The sequence below is a fragment of the Scomber japonicus genome, chromosome 12, assembly GCF_027409825.1.
Source record: "Scomber japonicus isolate fScoJap1 chromosome 12, fScoJap1.pri, whole genome shotgun sequence".
NCBI classification, from domain to species: domain Eukaryota; kingdom Metazoa; phylum Chordata; class Actinopteri; order Scombriformes; family Scombridae; genus Scomber; species Scomber japonicus.
The window spans coordinates 3,634,776-3,659,126 of record NC_070589.1 but is presented as its reverse complement, the minus strand read 5'-3'; the positions used below and the strand labels follow the sequence as shown (position 1 = coordinate 3,659,126).

Here is a 24,351-nt window from a genome sequence, read left to right as displayed (position 1 = left end):
GACTGGTGAGGAAAAAGATGTCCATTTCTCACCATTCTTGGCTCTAGTGTAGTCACCTGCTGCTATTTGCATGAACACCCAAAGCATTTTGACCTTCGTCCAGGTTCTCTGGCAATTTTACTCCAACTCCTCCTCCGCCTTCATCAGTCCATTCCCTCCTCCCCCAACCCTTGGACTGACAGTCCCGGGCTGTGCATAGAAACCCAGCTCGCAGCCTTTTTTCCCCCCTTTCCTCTCCCAAGTCAAGAGTAGCTCAGCTCATCAAGTCAGCGACGGTTGGGCATTACTTCCACATACAAGCCAGCTAAGAAAGGAAATGCAGATGAGGGCTTCTGCAGCCATTCACAGAGCCCAGGTCAATGCTGCTGCTGCTGCCAATGGAGGAGTCACAGATAACTCTGGCTTTTTGTTGATGGATCTGTTTCTACTCTCCATACTTCTTTCTTCCTCTCTGTTTCCTTTTTTCCTCAGCTGTTTCTCCACTTCATTCAGATGTTCAGGTAAACATACACACAAGTGAACGGACAGTGTGTGAAAATCTTGAGATTTCAGAGCGACGTTGAGAGTTAATGTGGTTGCAGGATCACTTTCAGGTAGGCGGAGGTATTTTTAGTTTGCGATTGTTCTTTTAGCTTTCATGAGTCAGTCTTTTAACCTGTGAGGTTTAGTCTGTGGTTTTCAGACGTCTCTACAGTGAGTCACAAGCTTATAGACAAACTGTGAAGTTACAGATCGAAGTAATGATTGATTGACATGTAGCTCCCAGATTTCACCTGCAAGACACAACAGAACTATCAGTATGTTTGCCATTTACACAAGACAAGAACCTAGTTTATATGTATGCAGTGAATTCAATGGACAAGTACAAGCATATTATCAAAATTCATGTTGTTTTTCTTGGTAATGGCTTGTTTTGGCACCTTACAGTCACAGTAACAGTTGATGTGTAAGGTTACAGTGTATACCACAACTCTGTTCTGGTTGAGAATCGTGTATGTGTTCATGTTCATTGTACACTTCTCCAGTTGAGCAAACTGCTGTCAACTAATTCTTATCAACTGACTCATTCCTCATCAACCACTTGTGTTCATATTCCACAGTGTGTGTCAGACTGTGTTAGGTTGATGAGAGAATTCATCAGAGAAACTCTCATCTCTCCCGTCACTGTTTGAACCATTTTCAGAGAAAGTTCCTGCTTCCTACATCATTCTAATTTGCATATTGTTGATGTCTGATTAAAACTGTTCGTGTTGGGTGATTTTTCTGTTTTACCAGTTGAAGGTGAATGCTCCTTTGGGTTGAGGCAGTGGTTTAAACCTTGTTGTTTTATATATAAAGTAGTCACCTAGAAGTATCTCTCTTTCTGATAGAGTGATGTTTGAATGTACAGTGATGGTATGTTTATGGGTATAAAACAATCCCGAATTACAAATAAGAGGAATCATGGTGATGCAGCCCTGTCTCATCCGCAACATCAAAATGAAAGCAAAGAGGTGAAGTGATGTAACTCTGTTAGGATGTCCTGTAGTTCAGGGTGTTGATTTCTGAAACTTCCAGGAGTTTGTTGACAGTAATAAAGCAAAAAGTATCTATAACATATATGATAGCCATTGCATCAGAATGGTCTTAAAGCCAGCTGAAGCAGGAAGGAGACTTTGAAACAGCATTAACAAGGAAATGATTATGGTGGTTTTGGGAAATCAAGAAACTTTACAGTAGAAATCCAGTATTTAATACATGTAACCACTGGGGTTTAGCAGTAAAGAGCATGCCCTCTTAAACTGTTTTGGATTGCAGCTATCAGCTCCACCTTTTAAACAAAATGAATGTACAGCTGCTCAGACCTGATACTTCTGCTAGCTTGTCACATGTATGAGAATGTTTACTTTGTGACATTTAGGATCTGTGAGCGCCAGTCATAATCAGTGTTAGGAAAAGGTCGGCCATTGTAAACAGAATTAACTTTTTCCCCCCAGATGCTAAAAACAAATGTATGTTTTATGTGTGTTATTCACCTGTTCATGACTTCTGAGTTATGTACCATGGCAGCCTCATTTAGTTTCTCAATGTTTCTGGAATGTGGTCCCAAAATGTTTAAAACCAGCATTAACATTCCTATGAATCTAAGTATGGTATATTTCATTACTACTACTGCTTGTGTTTTGACTATACTGTGTATATGTATCTATACAGTATCTACATGGTCATATATTTGTACACACTTTTACACGTCATTCCTGCTCAGCACAGCCCATTTTTTACATCTTTTATTTCCCCTCTGAAGTGAGTTCCTGTCTGTTAAAGATTTTTTGTTCAACTTTTCAACCACTTTTTATTTTTGATCTCATTTTACTTGAATCTGTATTTTTGTTATGTATTTATTATAATTATTACTTCAAGAGCATGGATGGAGCACCAAAATGATAGTACCAAAAATACAATTTCTCTTCAAATAGTTCTATAAATCTCCCTGAGACTCCATATTCTTATCAAATGACTCCATGGCTGCTCCGTGCACTTAAAAGTTGCACCAAGGTTTAAAAAGAAATAATGTCACGTTTATTTGTCATGGGCAGTCATATTTTCAGTAGATTAAGAAAATGTTAAAATAACTGCGTAGTGAACTGTGCATAACAACCACCAGTGACGTCACATATTTTATGCGGCCTTTTTAATAGAGACATATGCATTGAAATGTTTAAGTTGAGGTTGTATGTGAGGCTGGTGTTGAGGATGAAGTGTTGCTGCAGACTAGAAGTATCCTCTGTGTTGTGTCTGCCGTCCTCAGCCCTCTGATTGTTATGTTAATTATCAGCAACATATTTCAATAAAAACCACCCGCAGACTCATCAAATCAACTTCACAACAAAATATCAAACGAAATATTTCAGCTATGTGGATTTTTTCTTGTTTGTTGAACTTTAAAAACAAAACAAAAAAAAGTTTATTCATATTCAGATTTATTTCATGTTATACAATAAAATACACCTCTGAGCCATCAGTTTTGCATTGTTGTCGTTTATTTATCATCACACCATTATGATATAAATTATTTACATATAAGATCATATAAAAGAGAACTTGAGCTGGGAGGAAAACAACTAAATGTGTTCTTTCTTTTTTCTTTTTTCTTTTTAGTCCTGATGTCAAAATCCCATTTGCGATATAGAAAACAGCTGCTCTGTCTTTATAACACTGTAAATATTTTTTAGGTTATATTTACATCACTTTAAGGCAAACGCTTGTCCAGGTCTGTAACCGAATGCAAGAAAACGGATTTTCTATAACACAGTAGAGAAATCATCAAAAACAAACATTCACAGCATCGTAAGACCACGATTTGGTTCGAATCCTCATTAATTAAACCCAGCAAAGGCCTTTCAGATGTTGCATTAAAAAAGTAAAGTTATTGCAGGAAAAATAAGTTATGTAAACGCTCCAGAGCCCCATCTCCACATGGCTATAGATGCTCATTTTATTATAAATAGGAATAAAATGGTCTTTGCTATAAAAAAAAACAAATAGCTAATACTTTGCCTATGTTCTTAAACATTCCTGGATGTACATGAGTATAACCTATGCTAGGCTATAGGTCCATGATTTGACCGGAGGGTGCGGTGCCTAAATCAGCAGAAGGTTAGAGATGAATGTGTATCCGCTGATCATAGCCTGGATTTATAGGGCGTAATATGACTTGTTTAAATGAGTTTAAGCTAAACAAGGGTTGATCTAGGCCTCAATAGAAAATTTTAAAAAACAAAATAAAGTTTGATTTTATGTTTAAAAAATGTCTGATCCAAAATTAGGCAAATTCAAATCAGGAGTGGACTTAAATTCAGCTGCGTGCGGGTTCAATGCCAATTAAACACTGTTCACCAGACAGCTCCTAAAGTACAACTTTAATTCCAGATATCAAAATGTATCGTTACATTCCCAAATTTTGGGGCGCCGAATTTCACTCTGGCACCCTAAAAAGGCTGTATATAGGCTACTTCCACACTGCAGGTCAACATTCACTACAGTACGCCGAAAGAAAACAGCAAGAAAAGATGAGAGAATAGCCAATAAAGTCAGAAAATACAAAACAGACAACAAAAAGAGGCTATTTCCTCAATTCACAGTTCCCAGAATGCAGCAGAAAATAACTCTTTGGATTTCAGCATATAGTTTTAAATCACACAGTTTATCACACACACTTCCGCCTCACGGGACACACAGGGCCGCGATGCGCGTGACGGCTGTCCTCGCGCGCGTCACGTTCTAAACTCAGATTGGATGTTGTTGAGTCTTTTTCCCGCTTCTAAAAACATCAAATACATGCTTTCTCTATACCTGGACCATCTAAGTCATTGTTATCAGTTACTTTGTGTCACTTAGGTTAAAATAATGCATGAATGAGCCTGATATGATGTGAGAGGGCACAACTCCAGCAAGGATAGATAGGTAAGGATGTTGATATTTTATAAACTACGACTAAAATCTGTATTATGCTACATTTTAGTGTCATGCTGGACCTGTACATAAACTGTTCCATAGGTCACTTTATTTTTTCACCGGAAACTGAAGCTGAGAAAACTGAGCTCATCTTATCTGATATCAACTCAATATGGCTAGTTTCTACACTTCCGTTAAAAGCAATATTGTCGCACACAGTCACAGTTAACGTTGTTACATTTTTCAAAATAGCCCTTACTATCAATGTTTGTCTCAGTCATATTTAAATGTTGTAGGCCGAAACCAAACCTAAAACTAGGCTCTAGCCTTTAGCATACCTACTAAATAATAATGGTAGCATATCAGTTGGTCGGCTACTAGCCATTATTTTAGCTAACAAATAACCAAATAATCATTGCCGAGCAATTTTGGAAGGTGGCCCTTAAATGTCCAACACAAGTGTAGCCTACTAGCATTACTGCTATTCATTGGCGCATGAGGAACAATACATTAAAGAGTTCATTAATAATCTTTAGCCTACGTATTAAGCTGCCACTGCACTTTTACAATGCACACAAGGTGTAGGTAACAGGTGTAGCCTACATCTTGGAAATTCTCAACTTCTGCTGGTGACATGAACGCAGCACTATCTTTGACTTGGGTCGTCGTTTTAACAGCCCTGAGGACACGTAGCCTGCACACACACACACACACACACACACACACACGCTTATTCCCCACATCAAAAGACAAACAAAATAGCAGAATATCGTCTCTGGTTGAGTTTAAATATGAATGCTGGTATTGAAGTGATTTTTATTGCATGGTTCAGACCCCCCCCCCCCCTCCTCCCCACCAGTGTCTCCTCTACTCGCTGTCCGATTTGCCGTCCTTGGACGTGGCGTGGTTGTACAGTCCCTGCGCCATGAGATGCAGCGCCAGAGAGTTTTTATTCCCAGTGGCTTTCTTGATTTTGGCCCGTTTGTTCTGAAACCAGATTTTGATCTGAGACTCATTGAGACCCAGTTCCCGGGCCAGACTCTGCCTCCGCTGCTCGGTCAGGTACCGGTTGTTCTGGAATTCAGTCTTTAACCGGTGTAGCTGCTCCGCGGTGAAGGCCGTCCGGGGCCGCTTGTCATCTTTACTCGGGGTCGGAGCCTTCTTTGGTTTACGGGATCTGGGCCCTTGAGTGGACAAAAATGACATTGAAGGGTAAGGATAAGTTTTAAAAGCAGATTTGGGTTAATAATAATGAGTTGAACAGAAAATATCTGTAGTGAGGCCCAAAATGTATTTTTAAGTGGACAGACATTGAATGTTGCTTCTTCATGTTGAGATTTGAGTCATGAAATGATTGTTATTATTGGCCGTCTGAACCTGCTCAGTGACCTATCAGGAGCTCCTGGTGCTGCCTGAATCACATGACCCACTGCCAGCTAAATGAAATATCATGGTAAGAAACACATGACTAACTGCTAATAGTATATTTTAGCAACTTTTCTTAATTTGTGTTGTGTACTTATTCATGTTGTCTTTAATGATAGGCCTACTTTATTATTGTGTTGCATTTATAAGCTGCTGTGAATGTTAAATGCCTCATGTCAATTTTTTTACAGGATATTGTGAGATTCTGATGATTTTTTAAAAGATGCTCTATCCCAAAATACACTTTCCAGACAGGACTTTTAATTCCAACCACAAATACAACCAAGAATTAAATGGAAAATATTCTGCAATACTTTATAGCAGCAAGCTAGCAGGCAGCATGGTGGCTGCATGTCCTACAGCTCCAGCTCTGCAGCACAAACAGTGAGGACGGGAGGAGGAGGAGGAGGAGGAGGGTGCAGATGGGGGGTGGGGTTAGAATAGGATGGAGGATGGGGGAGTTAGGCGCCTCTTTCCCTCTCTGTTACCATAGGAACTACATTTTTAAAAAAGTAATTTCCTAAAAAGACGCGATAAGCCTTTTTTTAAATTAGCCTCCATTCTAATATTTAGACGTTTCTATCATGAACAAGTCAAAAGCAAACAGATGTGAATGGATGTAAACATGTATTTCAGATTTGATTTGAAATGAGTAAAAACACAGCAGGCCTGTATCGATTGTGCCATCCAACAGTTACTCTATAAATCTGACATGTTATTGGTCCAAACAGAGCCTGCCTTTAGTTTGACAACAATACTCATTTTGCGCATTCTAACCATTTTTCGTCATATTATTGAATAACTGACTCATTTAATATGAAGTTATAGTTTAATAGGTTTAGTAATGCAGGGGGAAGCTGCAGCCTCCTGACCCCTTTCAAGGCCCTTTGTGGTCATTTCCATAAGCTCGGGCCTGGACCTCGATGGAAACTTTTTTTGGGGGGTTTCATACAACAATAAAAACAACATTTCCAAATGTTTTCGTTTAGTTATGACCTCATCAATCTGAACTCATCCATCGATCGCTAAAACATTTCCTCCACTTGCCTGCTAATTGTTTTTAGCAATATTACTTCACAATAAATGCATTTTAAAAATCAGGATAAAAAGAAAGTGGAAGTGCACCACGCGCTCACTGCGTTCATAAACTGCGCTGGATTTTAAAAATGAGTCATCATTTAGAGTCCAATTTATTTCAATTCTGAGATAAAACAAGCTTTTTCTCAACAGTGCATTGCGGAGATGAGGAAAGAAAAGCTTTATGATCGTCTGGATTAGATGCACTAAATGCTTCACAGCAGATCATTTCATAGCCACTGTGCACATTATAGCAAAATGTTTTATATTTTGTTAGCGGGTGAAAAAGCTTTGAAGTTGTGTTGTGCATTTAACATCGAACCCATCTCTGCTGGGACACACGGCCCTCACTTTTTAGACTCCCTCCCATTGTCAAAAATATGCTAATGGAATATTAACAAAGAAGAGTGAGGAACAATGGCGTTAAACTTGGTTTTACTTCACTTCTCTAAATTTTTATTTTACTTTTGACTCATATTTCTATTTCTTGCTTTAAATTCAGAACACTTTTAAACAACAGCACGTCCTCCTGTCCACTTTATCCTTATTTCGACGCCAAATTCAGATCAAAGTGCATCGAAAGCAGCTCCTGTTAGTTTCTGATTTTCATTTAAAGTAGTTTGTTTCATGTCAAATATGCTGAAGTATATTCTAATGATGTTACTATCACCTTTATACTGAAAGTGCAAAGTAATCAAGATAATAGTTCTGATGATGCAATAATTGATTTGTCAATTGTTACAAGTGATATGTCTATTAAGTAGGGTTGGGGGTTGCACAGCTCACACAATAAAATGCTATTTCACTTTCTTTCTTTTTTTTAAATTAGCGTGAAGAAGTTTTAAACTTGGAAATAATGCAATCGGAGTTTTTTTCTGTGCAGCCTGTAATAATTAAGAGGAGGATGGCTCTTTTCTTTCTTTCTCTCTCTGAAATGAAGCAGCCTCTCTCAACAAGCTTTCGTTTTTCTTCTTTCAATTTACCAAAAAACTGAGAAACATTTTTTCCACCAACCTGATGACGGACGGTCTGAGTAGCGGGTACAATAGACCCAGGCCGGCCACAGCATCTGTTTGGCCGAATTGGCCGAGCCGGCCTGAGGGCTGCGGCAGCGGTCCTCGTCGTCCACCCGACCCCTCTCATCCACACCACCGGCTATCAGCTCGGCCTTCCTGGCATCAGTATCCGGATGCTGGTCGTCGGATGCTTCAGAGTCGTCCTTCTCCTCTGGTCCTGCTCCACCCTGCTGCGGGTTGCCAGTTTTGGATGCTCTCCTCCCTGTCAGCTCCTCTCTTCGTCCCAGACTGCCTCCCTCCCGGGTCACAGTCCCGTCCTTTCTCTTTCGGCCAAAGTCCGGTCTTAAAATGTTATCGATGTAAAAGTTGGTGATCCTGTGGGACTGCTGGTTTCCAGGTGGCTGGAGGAGAGGCAGGATGGCCCTGTTGGACTCCTCACCGGAGTCCTCTGGACGCTCCGGGTCTCGGCGAGCATTTTCTTCCATAATGATGAAGCCTGATCACCCTCAGCACCTCTTTCTCTGCGCCGCTCTACAAAGTAGTAATTCCAATTTTCTGATGCGTCCTGATTACTTTCTTATCAATGAATTACTAGAGGGTTTTTTTTTTGTTTTGTTTTTTTACCACTGAGCTACTGAGAAAAGCTCAACTCCTTTTTTGGCAGAATAGTTCAGATTGTTTTTGCTGTGAAAACGCGCCTCTGATGATTTTGACAAAGAAAAATCATGCTTCAGTTTGTGGTATTAATCTACTCCTCATTGCTGGACTCGCTGCTCGGATTTAAGATCCTAAATACTTGTTAAAAAATTGTAGAATCTATAGAAATGTTTCCGGATCCCTGCACACAATTATTGATGCTTCCAGCAGCACTAAACTGCTCTCATATAGAAGCCGCTCAAATACTTTCACTACGGATTTTGGTTCTCATTTCTGATTGGCTGCGAGACGCTGCGATGACGTTGTACTACGAGTCTCACAGACACGTGCCTCGGACCAATACAACTGGAGAATTTGTGTCATGTGACGTTCCCGGAATTCCCCGGAGGCGCAGATTAATCCAATCCACTCTTATGTGATGCATTCAGGTCATAGCGGAAATTTCTTATTATTAATCAGGTATCAGGTATTTAGTAGGTACACATTAAAATGTGAGGCTACCAGTTGAAAATAAAGTTCAACCTTCAGCTGATATCAGTAAATAGTAGACACTGGCCTATAACAGTCCTGTTCCCTTCAAATCAGCCCAAACAAACATTATGAAATGATATAATATATACATATATTATTCCAAATTCACATTTATTTATTGATAGCACAGTGTTTGTGATACACTCTGGGCTGGAAATAACACACTTTAAGAACCTAGAATGAAGCTTGAACCTTTAGCTTTTATAATTTCGTTTATATAATAATATAGCCTAGTAGCTCATTTCCGTAATTGTTGCATTAAGTGGTTAGCAGTTACAATGATATTAATGTATGTCACTCCAAACAAATGCATGCAGGGCGGCAGTAGACAGTTGTGTGCTTTTAAGATGTTCAGGAGCTGAGCTGTTCTTATACCGTGGACGATGGTTAGGCTTATTCTGCTTTCAGATCAATTTGGAATAACCATGTTCCACCATGAGATGTTCACTTAGTTGTATAAGCAGTTATCTCATAGCTCAGATGACCAGGTCACCACTGAAATTTCACCTTCACATTTTCTAAATGTCTCAGTTTTTACACTCGGTTTTCAACTTTAATTGTACTGTACACATTTTCACATGGGGCGTGAATGCAGCACAGGTTAAAACACAAATATAGCCGAGTAGTCAAAACGTGAATTATGTCAACAGCTGAGAGTTTTATGTCTCCAAATAAATGAATCATATAAAGCTCCCCAGTTGTTCAGTGTGATCATTTCATGATGGTCATGTTGTAGCTATGATAACAGGGAGGGGACAGAGTGGCTTTATAGTCCTCTAAACACATCATAGAGAATAAAGGGCCCAGCTCATATACAGAGTGCATCCTCTGACCTGTGTGTGCATACAGGCTCAGTCTGTTGCGTGCTCTCTCATTTTAAATGCTCGTTCGTTCAAATTGTCATTCTATCCTAGAAATGATTCTAGGTAATCACAACTCAGCGTTAGTTCTGTGGACTGTTCTGTTGTAAAGAGCTGTCAGTGAATTTGATGGTGACGTTTCTTACCTTCCAACTACTCACATATTCTCACCCTGCTGTGTGATTGGTGCTGTGGGCTCGGTGATCTGGCCTCAGGTCAGCTGTAGATAAAACATTCTGCATAATGTTATTCATGCTGCTCACATGCTATTTTATGCAGCCGTACTGGGGAGGGGTTCCTCCTGAGCATCTCCACGTGATCATTTCATAAAACGGTGACATTGGAGTCATTTGATGGTTGTATATTAGTCATTAAAACAATTAATAAAATAAACTACATTGTAAATTGTATGCATATACCCTGCTCACTATTTTACATTGGGTATTATTTCACTCCACCATAAGGTAATTAGTTGCATCATTTTTAATAAACAATTATAAATGACAGAGCCACCAAATGATGAATGAGTATAAATGTGGCTGTAAAAAGCACATACTCTAACTGTCCTTCACTACTCCAGATATATGTTCTATTATCACACCGTGTGTTAAAGCTGCAGGCAGCCTGTTTGATGCATTTCAATGTTTCCTTTATAAGACGGTGATGCATGTTCTCAGGGGTAAGGAGAAATGTATCATTGAGCGCAGGAGAGAAAGGTGTGAGAGGTGTGAGGGGATGATGCTTCTTCATCGGAAGATCCTCAGATAGCAGAGGCTGGGTAGCCAAACTGGAACATTTTTATTTAAAGCAGGTACACACTGACCGCAGCGTTTATAGGTCAGTGTGTTCCCCTCCTCTCTCTGCCTGATCGGGATCAATATAAACACACACACACGCCAGCGGGCCGAGTATACCGCAAATCAAAAAAGATTTATTGATATGGTTTGGTAGTATTACACCTGAACGCAGCGTCAGAACCACTGAAGTCTGAGACACAGTGATGTTTGTCCATGCTGAACTGTGACCCCCCCCCCCCCCCCCCCCCCCCCCCCCCCGTGTGTCTGTGTGCGAGAGAGAGAGAGAGAGAGAGAGAGAGAGAGAGAGAGAGAGAGTGGCCTATCATTGGCATTGATAGAGTGTATACTACTAGGCTTATTTGTATGTGATAGTTTGCATATGGAGCAGCCATAACTAACTATCAGACCTATGAGCCAAAACACACTTATATGACTTTTTCTGCTGCTATATGCAGAAAGAAAGTGGGCTAAAACTGGTTGAATTACTGAAGAGCATTTACACTAAGTTTTAACCCAAAAATAAAGTGAGCAACAAAGTCTAAATATATTTATTAGTTGACTGAAAAAGCCGGGGTTGTCTTCTAAAATAGAAGTGTCTGTGATCATAGAGGAGGAGTTTAGGTTTAATTATGTGTTAATAACCAGGTTTTAACGAGCATCACGGTTTTATTCCGTTGTATTCATACCACAACACAAATTATAAATATTCACTAATAAATGTGTCCGCATCACACACCACGACCCACGAAAACACTAAATGTTTCAAAGTTCTCCAATAAATCACAACACCTAATAACAATGGATCATTTAAATAAATAACTATATTTTATGTTAAATATTTCTAGTTGTTGTTCTTTAGAACTTTATATATTTATTTTTATATATATATATACTTAGTATTTGGTCAGAAGGCTGCGGGCGGTGTGTGCAGCCTGCAGTAAGCCGGCTACAGAGCGCTATCAGCCGCAGGAAACGTGCAGCAGCTCGGTGTGTTCTCACTGAGCCGACCGGACAGCAGCATTAAAGCTCACTGCTTTCCTTTAGAGTCAGACTGGACTCAGACGTGTTGCTGTCGGCGGGAGAAAACTTCAACCTCTAAAAGCTTTTTGTGGAAACTTGTTTCAGCTGCACGCGCTGAGATGTCTTTAAAATAAAGTGATAGCCTATCAGCGCAAAGTAAAACTGTGCGTTCAAATGTTTGATGTGTAATAGAGAACAGTTAGGAATGAAAAGGTCAACCTGTCTGGAGGATGATTTAAATGCTCTTTATAACACTCACATTTAATATGACTGCAGAGCTGAGTGCGGCTGGACCAGAACGATATTCAACTCATGTTGAATGTACATTGCATACAATACAAGTCAACAGTTTGGACACATCTTTACATTCTCTTCATACTAACATGGGATGCCATCAGATACCCCCCCCCCCACCTTGAAACGCGCTGCTGTTAAATTCGGCTTAAAAATCCAAATAAATCAAATAAAAACATTTGAAAAATCTTACAGATGCTGACATGGTAGAAAAACTGTCATGCTTTAAAGAAGTGGAATGAACTAAATATGAGGATCAGTGAAGCCGTTGAGGCGGGGGCCACGGGCCTCATTATACAACCTATTCCCCATATATGTCAACGCAAGCAATGGATTTATTATAATAATAATTATTATTATTATTATATGATCTATTACAGCTTGTTTTCCTCCTGGCTAGATCTACCTTCTCGGGTTAAATCTCTGCTTTAAATAGCTTTTATGTTGCCTGTCACTTATTTTATTTTATTTTTTACACTAACTATCTTTTAAGCGTTTCTACTTTCGTTATTAGGATAATTATCACTGTGGAGAAACTAAACTGGCTTTTAAATATTTAGTAACGAGCTGACTTCTGCATGATAGAGGCTTTCTTTAATGATGATGATGATGATGTTAATCTGCAAACACCAACTCAATTCTTATTTAACACTAAAATAAATGCTTGATGATAATGTTCAGTCCACTAACACTCACGCTGATCCCTTCATTCATCTCACACAATATCTGATAGATATGATCAAAAGCGATTACACCTTTCAAAAACATCATGTAGAAGAATGCAATGCAGAATAAAGCACATGCATTAAAACATAATGCTGAGTCACCATAGTAACAAAGCATCAAACTGAGTCCAGTCTACACAAGCACTTTGATGAGTAATATCAGCTCATGAGGAAACATATTTCATACTGGACAGGCGTAGTGCTGCCATGTGTGCTGTGTGCATATCTGACATCGTCCAGTCTGTGTGCACAATGGCGGGATCAATAAGATATACATGAATACGATTTCACTTCTTATGTACATTATTTCTCAACTGATCATTATTGAAATTACAGAGCAGCTGTTCTTGTTTTTATAAATATTTTTTGCTACTATGTCATTCGAGTGTGCGCCTCATTTTGTTCCTTTTTTTTAATCTACATTTCTATAATGTTTGCGGGCTTTTAATGTGTTACCTTAAATCTCTACAATCATTAATGAAGCTGATGTGTTCATACAGTAATAATACACAGGATACTGATTAGCCTGCGTAAGACACATTTGGATATTATCTAAATAAGCATCAGCTTCATTACATTTTTTATGCACATTTGACGTCACTCAGGTGAGTTTTCTATATGTTTCCCCCTGCTGTCAATACTTTGCCTACTTTACTATTTTGCTGCGCCATCTAATGCAAGAGGTTGTAAATTCTGAAACATCAAGTAGTAAAATAATAATTCAAATTACAAAAATAAATAAATGAATATGGGAATAAATATAAAGTGTAATTATATTGAGGACATTTATAGACGCTGGATTATTGAGGTGTGACACGTGTTTATCCATTCATGATCTTCTTCATAACGCCACACAGTCACACACACAGTCACACACACGTTCAGTCTTCTTCAGACAAACATTACATTAAACAGTCTATATTAAATGAAATAAATTTAAAAAGTCATAAAAACTTCAAAATGAACAAATAGAATATAATAAAAGCATGAAATGAAGCCCACGTGCTGATTTATCTTCCTTCTCTCTGAATTCTACCTCCCAGTAAAACCAGTATGTGAATCCATCTCAATAAGTGCTGCGGAACAGTTTTTTTTAGACATTACAAATACAATCAAAATATACTTTTTTGAAATATGACGTCATTCTTATTATAATTTCAGCATTTATCGACATTGTTTTGTATCATAAATGTCCAGTTTTGACATGACAAGGTGTGATTTTAATATTGAGTTTAATCTTCATATGAATAGTGAATATAATGCATCATATCATACATTAGCTGACACACATGGCTCCACTCTGACTCTGTAAGATATCACAAGCAAGCAGCAAGAACCTTTGAAGTAGCACTCTGGCTTTTCATCTGATATATAGATCTTTATCTTAATGAATCCATAGATCATCCTGGTTCCACATAGAACCATTAGAACATGTAAAGAACCTTGTTAAGAGTGGAACAGTGACTTATGATCTGAAATAACTTGTGATAGAAGTGATGGAAGTGATGTCCACTAACCAACAACAACATGTCTAATATCATTTCCATAGCTTTAGGCTTTTGGTGAAAGTGCAGCCCTGAAGATGAGAGGCAGGGCTTTGTGCCACTCTGAATGCTGCTGTCTCCTACATTGTGTCGGTGCCCAGATGTGAGATGAGCCCACAGACAAAAGCAGAGGTCAGCCGGGACCATCAGCTTCCTGTCCGCCTTACAAAACCTCCCAGAGGGGGTGGAGGGACGAGGGGAGCTCCGAGGTTAGGGGACACTTCCTATTCCGCTCTGTCTGCTCTGTTTACGCATGCAGGGACCGGGGAATTAGTGCAGGGCCACACAATAATCAAACACACACTCTGCCTCTAACAGATCGCTAGTGGGAAATAAAACAGCAGGTTGAACTGTGACCTGATGCTAGATGATGATCACAAGAGAGAGAATGAGCCAGAGGAACTGAAAGCTTTTTGTCAGAAGCACACGTGTACAGTAGTGTGTATGATTTGTATGCATGTTTCATTCTCTGATCTCTGTAGAAGAGCATTAAACTGCAAAAACAGCTGTCAGACCTCATCTCTTTACTCTCATATTCTTTAAGACTTCTTTTTACAAAAGCAAAGAGGGGAAAAAACAAGCTGCCAAAGCTTACTGAAGCAGATCACTACATGAGAATAAAATCTTTAAAAACAAGCTGATTTGTGTTGCAAATGTGAAATCAAACATGACTTTTAGGCACGGCAGACGTCAAGTCATCCTCTTTTCTTACAGGTTTTATACTACGTGGTGAGCAGCAGACCTCCAATGACAAGGTTGAGAAATTTGAACATCAATATGATTCAAGCTTTTTATGTCAGAGTAACACTATTACTGCTGAGGACAGGAACAGAATTATTACACTTATTTATAAGAAAGGTGTTAGAGAAGAAAACCAGAAGGAAGACTTGTGTTTTTCATTTGACTCTTTCAGACTTCATTAAATCATTCTTTCATGCAGACAGAAATAAGGAGAAACTCATGTCCTCATTCTATATTATTTTATGCCCTTTATTGTGGATATTTCAACAGGCTGCAGGTAAACAGAATGGATGTTTTAATGATACACACCAGTAGGCCTATATAGCTTGTTTTGTCTCTATATTTCTAATTCAATTAACATCAGATTGAAAGCTAATAGGATTCTGATACCTTCCAATCTAACAGCAGATATGTCAAACATCAGGTTAAACATCAGCTGATGCTTAAACATTTTAAAAATCATATGAGTTTAGAGGTTGAGAGACTTCAGACTTCAAACCTGGTTTAAATGATCATGTAAAGCCTCAGTGCACTAGAACACTAATATTACCATGTTCATTTAAAAAGATGAATGACAAATGTATATAATAATATATCCTGTAAAAAGCAACATTTGTTCTGACTGAAATGGTGATTTCATATCCCATCAAAATGAATGATGTCATCTACCTGTCAGTTTTAAACCTGACAGCTTATATGACAAAACATGATTGTTAAATCTACTTCTAGGCCAAATTCACTCATTCAAATAGTTAGTGGAGTTTTTACTAATAAATATGTGATATTTGTTGTAATGCACAATGGTTGAAGTATATCTCTCTTTTGGAACTCAAATACATAACTCATATAAATTTACATTTTACAAAAGTGAATGTATCTTATTAAAAAAATGAACTTTCACTGTGTAATATTATTATGAGTTTAGCTGCTTTCATCCTCAGCTACATGTCAGAGTTTATTTCATCAGTAAAACTCCTTCTGTACACACTAAAAGGCCAAATGTCAAAGTTTCTATGGAAGTATGCATGGAATCAAAGTTACAAGATAAAGAGGACAACACCTTTAACTCTTAGATGAAAAAGCCTGAGTTTGAATCCTACCTGGACACACTCCTTGTCCTCCTCTCTGTGCTCCTCCAGCACCACTCGGTGTGTGTTTCTGTCCTGGCCTGTGACAGCATGTTCAAAAGGCCGTGAGCAGGCTTGTTGCTATCAGTTACTGCTTTAATCCTCCTGATCGTTGTGCCGTGGATAAACCCGGTGTGAAAGCAGCCTGCAGGCCAGACTGACGGGCCTCCCTGGCTCCAGCGGAGCTTGGCAGCCCGGACCGGCGCTCGGTCCTGCATGAGTTCACAGCAGTCTTGGCTGACAAAAGAAGGTTTTGCTCCATTGCTTTTTTTAATTTTAAAAGGCTTCCCTAACTTTCTCCTCTTTAGAGAAAGGATGCAGCACACACAGGGGTTCTTTAGCAGGAGGCACAGCTCTGTGTTGTTTTTTCAAGTTTTTGGGAAATGTGTGTTGGAAAGGCCAAAGCTGAGCTGCACATTCAACTAAATGTGATGTGAGAATGAAGATTCTTTATGTCTGCACAATCCTTTACACAAAGATCAACCTTTACAACATCTGGTGGACATTAGTGTTGAGTCTCTTCTCTACTATCTTTCATAAAGTTATGTCTGCTGATATTTGTAATAATGTTCTCTTTGTGTGGTAATGATTGGATATGAATTGACATGATGTTATGTTACTGTTTGATTTAATGATTGGTCCATAAGTCGTACTATATCTCAGAAAATACAGAAGATCGTTTAATATGAGGTTCTATCTCTCTTTATATTCATTTGTGTTGATTTTATTTGACTTGACTTTTGTTGGATTTTATTTTCCTCGTGTTCATTATTTCCATTAAGAGAATTATTACTCCTCTCTCACTGAATTATCCAAAATGTCTTCTTTTTTTTTGGTTTAAATAAAGTATAATAAGTGGACACAATATGTTTCCTACTTCACTGAAAAATCCAGATTTAAGATGAGCAATAACCGTTCCTCTTTCAGTAGATGAATCCTCATTGTGCACAGTGAAGAGAACAACATCACAGTCAGGGAACTAAAAGAAAAACACATGTTTGAGTCTAGTGTTGTTTTATGGGCAAACACATGACTGAACTGTTACTGCTACATATTCATGTGAAGTCTTTAAATGTATTAAGGTGATCCTGCTCTCAGGCTTGTGTGTCGTTTTTTGTATTTCTATGTACTGTGCTCAGTTCTCTCTCAAACATATGTGAAATGACTTGTGAATATGTTGTTTTCACATTTCACTTCTGAAATATGTCAATCCTAGACAAAGAAGTGATTAAGGTACCATAATTGTCATATTTCAAGTAAATACAACATTTTAAATTTTGAAACCTTTTTCAATTGTCATCATATAAAATGTGTGTTTAAATGTTTGAATAGACTCTCTCCTCACAGCTGCAGCAGATCACCAGCAGCTTTAAGTGGAAACTATAAAGTCTCATTCTGTAAATATATTTTCTCTTTGAAAGGAGCAAACATATGGAATAACTGAACACTTCAACACTTCCATGAGACTCACTAACTCCTGGTTCATTCAACAGCAAACATGTACTCATCATGTCTAGTGTTATTATGTGTATCTATCATGTGTAATATCCACCTGTACTTGCTTTACTTCCTTTTTTTATTTTTGATTATTCTCATCTCTTACTTCCATTGAAGCCCTCTTAGGAACACAGATGCTGCAAATTAGCATTAGCTCTGTGATACTAGCATCACACAGTTGTTCTAGCCCGTCTATGTCTATTTTATCTGTCCCTATTAATTAAACCTGCTTTTAAATAAATAAATAATCCTGTAAATGTATCACATGTGAAATGTGACTATATATGTCAAATACACTGTCGCCCATAAAGTTAAATCATTTAGTTTTCAGACACAATCCTCTGTTTATTCCTATTTAAATGTTCATTGTCATATGTTTGGAAGAGATTGATTAATAACGTTTTGAGAAGATATAAACTTTATGTATTAAAAATGAATCACATTGTCACAATCATTTCATGGAAAGAGGTAAAAAAGATTTGATTCCAACTTGCGACAGTGTATATGCATGTTAAATGCATTTCAGCATGTGATTCTTGTGTAATTTGTCCACATGTGATACATTGACATGCTTCAGTCACATGAAAATATTCTGTTATTCTTGTATTATGTTATTTAAAAAAAGGATGAAGAGTCTTGTGTGTTTGATCAGATATAGCATCATTAACTAAGACATGTGTTTTATTAGTAATAATATGAATCCATTTCCTGTACAGATGTGGCTATTTATAAGCTCTAGTGATGGACAAAGCCTTCATGTGACATTTATTACATATAAAAGAATAAAAAGAGACTGAGTGCAGCGTGGAGTTAAATATAACCTTGACCTGCTGTGTAACGACCATCTCTTTTTATTTTCCATTATCTTCTCCTTCACCACATCCTGTCATCCTCTCACCAACCATCAGCAAAGGCTATTATTATTCCTGCAAAATATCATACTTTAAAGTGCCCTAATTAAAAGTGTGTTGCTTGGTCTCTTTTAATCTGATAGAGCTGATTGAATCTGACTGGCAGTAAGTACCACTGTCTGTAAAACCCTGGGGAAGTTTTCTATTAGACAATCTCTGCCTGCTTTCTCTCCACTTTGGCTCTTGGAGGTCATTCTCTCTGTTTCAATTAATATCCTGTTATTAAAATGTACTGTTGCTCCACAATGGTCTGATGACAACATTTAATCTACAGAGACACTGGCAGGCTGTCTGCTCCACACAACATATCATCATTTCAATTTATTAAAAAAAGAAAGACTTTGTCCTTATGGTCGTGAGGCCTTTGGTATTTTTTTCTACATCTTTGATATTACTTTTTTTTTTTTAAATTGTATAACTACTAACTCACATTTCGCAACTTTTCATTACATATCTAAAATTCACTAATTCAACCAAAACACTTGTCCTGCATTTCAGGATCAACTGAAGTCCCTGAACACAGCACCTAGAAACACTAACAGTTAGCATATGTAACCCAGTATTATTATTTTATTTCTTTCTTCTCTTGTTTTACATAAACCAAAACTATAATAAAAATGACAGTTGTTTTTCTAACTATTCTTCTATTGGATGGATAGTGTTACCTTACAATAGTGACAGAAATGAATCAGAAAATGCTGCAAAATGCTTTTTTCTCTTTTCTTTCTTTTTGGACATTTTTTACATAGAGTAATTCCAGGTATGCAATAAAAAAACTAAATATTCACCATGTGAATACTATACATTCATAGCATAACTACAGATATAGAAATACAACTGTACTCATCAAACTTGTCTTCTGTATATGGCCATAAATACAGAAGCTTGTACACAATACCATACATTGATTTTTTTTAAGATTTATTTTTGGCCATTTTTTGCTTTATTTGAAAGTACCTTGACACAGAGGCCGACAGGAAAAAGAGAGAGAGAGAGAGAGAGAGAGAGAGAGAGAGAGAGAGAGAGAGAGAGAGAGAGAGAGAGAGAGAGAGAGAGAGAGAGAGAGAGAGAGAGAGAGAGGTAACCACTCAACTACCAAGGCAGACACCCTAAGTCTCTAAGAAGGCATCTTTTTTCAGGTATGTCCAGACATCTACCATTGGTCCAGCAGTGTCATGTGATCATATGGCTGGTGGTCAAAGATTTTCCACCTCCATGAGGAGAAGCACCACATCATCCCAAACATTTACTAAATGTCATCGAGAATGAAACTGGGAGCTCATTCCAGTTAGGAATTTTTCTATTTGAATTGTATTTCACTTTTTAGATGTAACATAATGCAGCAAACTGCAGTCTCATGTTATGTTATGTTTTTAAATGTACATTAGTATGTGAGCATGTGTAGTTGATGGATTTTGAAAGATAAGATGATTGAATGTATTTAGTGTCAAAGCAGTGAAAAGTGATCCACAGTTTAGTCCACGCTGACTGAAAGTGAAATGTTAGCTGTAAGGAAGTGTAATCCCTTCCTGCTCCTACTTCACACAGATCACCTGTCAATCAAAGTGTGTGTACCGCTCTGCCTTGACTTTCATTTTCTATCCGTGACACTCTCACACTTCTTCCAGAGCTTGCTCTCATATTTGTAGGTTTTAAAATATCTCCTCATATTACTTCAGTAATTCAAGTTCTCATTTACACATTTTGTTCCCATAATTTAGTTCCCTTGAAATATTATTTCAGTTCACTCAATTACAGTTTCTCTTAGTTGATTAAGCAGATTTTCTAAAATATTAAAAAACATTAAACCCCCTCCACTCAAAGAACAGTTTTTCTTCTCGTTCCTTCAGTTAGATGTTCTCTTCACTGTGCAGAATAATCTGTGCACAGTGTGTTTTATCATTCATCTGCTGAAGGAGGAATGTTTCTCTGTGCTCACCTTACAAATGTACAACTATGACCCAAAATCAGCATTCAAACATTTCACATTCTATAAAATGTTCTCCTGAACCATAAACTAGACTCTGTTTATTCTCTTACAGCTTCATTAGGATGAATCAAACATGAATATATATATGAAATATGAACAGTATGTAAGGGTTAAACATGTGTACCAAAGAGAGGGATAAATTAAATATTTATTTTTGGGCATATTTTGTCTTTATTTGACAGTAGATGGAAGAGAGGCCCACAGGAAACACAGAGAGAGAGAGAGAGAGAGAGAGAGAGAGAGAGAGAGAGAGAGAGAGAGAGAGAGAGAGAGAGAGAGAGAGAGAGAGAGAGGTATGACATGCAGCATAGGTCCCTTACCAGAATGGAACCAGGGATGCTGTCACTATGTGGCATCATGCATGGTAACCACTCAGCTACCAAGGTGTTCCCAGTGCAAAATAAAAACAAACACATGATATTTGCATATTAATACATTCATAGATGAGTCCTGAAAAAGTCACTTTCAACATTTAACATGTGTGTTCAAATCCAATGATCAGCTATTGCATTACTGCCACCAAGATAACAAGTGTGTCTTACAGGTCAAATATGATCTTTTGTTAAACTGGAAATTGGATTTTTCCTAGTGTGACCCCAACATTAGACAAAGTGAAACATTACCTTTCTTCATATCTCAGAAGATGTACACTATTAGGATACAAAGATTGTCTTAGGCTCATTTTGGAATCATTCACTCGCCATAAAAACCACAAACACACACTTGGACAAACACTTTGCACAAACAGTTTTAGTTTTGTGTGCACACAAAACTAAAACTTACTGCATGAGCAGCAGTTCTCTCTTTGTTGAAGCCATGAGTGCACATTTCAGTGCCAAACAGGTCACATCTGATTTTTCAAATGTTCAGGAGGAAGAAGAGAACAATGATTTGGAAGAGGAGGAGGAACCTGAAGAAGACGGAGATGCATCATCTTCATCATCATCCTCCTGTTGTGAGAGACATTTTTGTCAATGAACAGCAAAATAACATCATCCTTGTCACCATGGCAGCACAAAATGTCAGTCTACATGTTCATCACACCAGACACTGAATAAAATCAACGTAGGGATGACACATCTGTACATAGACACCACTGGAACATGGATGAGATTGACCTGCATGCTTATTTAGGGTTGTTATCTAAGCAGCTGTGTATGGTGAGTGTGGAGGGAAGATTTTCTGTTCCATGATACCCCTGAAAGTCTTTCACACATCTCTCAAAAATGCAATGATTTGATAACTGTGAGTCACAACCTGCAATGTGTGTGAGAGACACACAGAGAGGCAGCCATAAGAGAGGTGTGTGTGTGTGAAGCAGGTGGAGCATGTGTTACACCTCTATATCCTTGGACCTGCAACTGGATCCATTCAGAGATACAGCTTTATTTTATTATTATTTATTCTGGAGCACTGATACTAATACTGATAGTTATCTCTCGCCTGTGATGTAGAAACTACAGGTGTACACAGAGATGCTTGATGTGACTGAGGAGGTACAGTGTCTCTTATAGAGTCAGCCAGCAGCCAGCTTGCCTTCAGTCCACCAAGCTCTCAAAGAGGGATGAGAATGTGCTCCTCATGAGTACACTGCACAATACGGCTGAGATGAGTGGTCATGAGGACAGGAAGTGATCCATCATCTGGGTCCACAACAACAACTAAGGAGGCGTGCTCACTGGCCCCTGTTCATTTACAATAGCATCAATTATATCTATCAATAAAGCCAAATGAAATTAACCAGTTAACTAAACTACAAACATGCATTAAGGACATAAAGGCCTGGATGATCTGTAACTTCCTGTTATTGAACTCAGAAAAAACTGAAGTTATTGTGCTTGGCCCTAAACACCTTAGAAACTCATTATCTAATGATGTAACTACTCTGGATGGCATTACTCTGGCCTCCAGCACCACTGTAAGGAACCTAGGAGTTATATTTGATCAGGATTTGTCCTTTAATTCCCACATAAAACAAATTTTAAGGACTGCCTTCTTTCATCTGCGTAATATTGCAAAAATTAGACATATCCTGTCTCAAAATGATGCTGAAAAACTAGTCCATGCATTTGTTACTTCTAGGCTGGACTACTGTAATTCATTACTATCAGGCTGTCCTAACAAGTCTCTAAAGACTCTCCAGCTGGTCCAGAATGCAGCTGCTCGTATTCTGACAAAAACTAGAAAGAGAGATCATATTACTCCCATCTTGGCTTCACTGCATTGGCTTCCCGTAAAATTCAGAATAGAATTCAAAATCCTTCTCCTCACCTTCAAAGCTCTCAATGGTCAGGCTCCATCATATCTTAAAGAACTGATAGTACCTTATGTACCTACTAGAACACTGTGCTCCCAGCATGCAGGTCTACTTGTGGTTCCTAGTATCTCTAAAAGTAGAACAGGAGCTAGAGCCTTCAGCTATCAGACTCCTTATAGTTAGGGCTCTTAGAGCTCTTAGCTTATGCTGCTATAGACTTAGACTGCCGGGGGACTCCCATGATGCACTGAGCTCCTCTCTCCTCCTCCCTCTCCCTCTCTCTCTCTATCCATCCATCTATATCCATTAACATTCATGTTCTATTAATGCATCAATAACCTAAACTTCTTCCCCGGAGTTGTCTGTGCTTTCTCGTCTCACAGGTAATCTGGGCCTGTAGACGTCTGGATGACAGATTCCAGTCCCGGACCTTCATTGTGCTTCTCTCCCCTCTCCTTCCTCTCTCTCCTCTCAACCCCAACCGGTCGAGGCAGATGTTCTCCCACTCTGAGTCTGGTTCTGAGGTTTCTTCCTGTTAAAAGGGAGTTTTTTCTCTCCACTGTTGCTCATGTGGGAATGTTGGGTCTTTAAAGTTAAAACCTGAAGAGTTTGGTTTAGAACCTGCTCTATGTGGAAAGTGCCTTGAGATAACTTTGTTGCGATTTGGCGCTATATAAATAAAGATTGATTGATTGATTGATTGATTGATTGATTGATTGATGTGTCTTCATACAGTGTGTTTGTGACATGGACCAGGATCAACTCTACCTGATTACCTGATAAGTGGAACAAAAGGAAGGTGTTCCTGGAGCAGCTGGGAAAGACACTTCTAACCCCACACATCCACACAGCAGCTTCTGTAGCACTTGTGAAAGCAGTTGAAGGAGCTGGATCCTGCAGCTGAGGCACACAATAGCCCCTCAAAGCACTCTAATACAAATACTATGAGAAATACATCTGCAAGGTCCATGCACACACACTCACATACTGACCTACATGTGCTAATTAAAGATCATTGATTTATAGCCTTCACATTTTAGTTCTTCTTGTATTCTTATTTATTGTTGTTGTTTATACTCCTTAGACTTCTGAGTAGGAGCAATGGCTCAACAGCTGGAAGAAGAATAGTCATTTGTAGCTGAATTCCTCTATTTAATAATAATAATAATAATAATAATAATCATCATCATCATCATCGACGTTATCATCATCATCATCATCAACAACATCATCATCATCATCGACATCATCATCAATTTTATTTATATAGCACATTCACATTCACATAATATACACCATAATAAATAAATATGTATATAGACTTGATTTGATGTCACATGAAGAATCACAAGATAAAAAGTTGAGGAACACTGTCTAAAGGCACCAAGCAGGCAGAGGGCACATTAAATAATCTAAGGGCATGATTATTAATTAATGGACACACATTT

The 24,351-nt window shown here is 38.3% G+C and overlaps 1 protein-coding gene across 1 annotated transcript; it reads right to left on the bottom strand.

The window, feature by feature from the left end:
* Positions 1-5,301: 5,301 nt before the first annotated feature.
* en2b (engrailed homeobox 2b) lies at positions 5,302-8,437 on the bottom strand. The gene is made up of 2 exons (XM_053330082.1): positions 7,951-8,437; positions 5,302-5,618 (listed from the first exon to the last, which is right to left on the bottom strand). Exons 1-2 carry the CDS (start codon positions 8,435-8,437, stop codon positions 5,302-5,304), a joined length of 804 nt encoding a protein of 267 aa, XP_053186057.1.
* Positions 8,438-24,351: the final 15,914 nt, after the last annotated feature.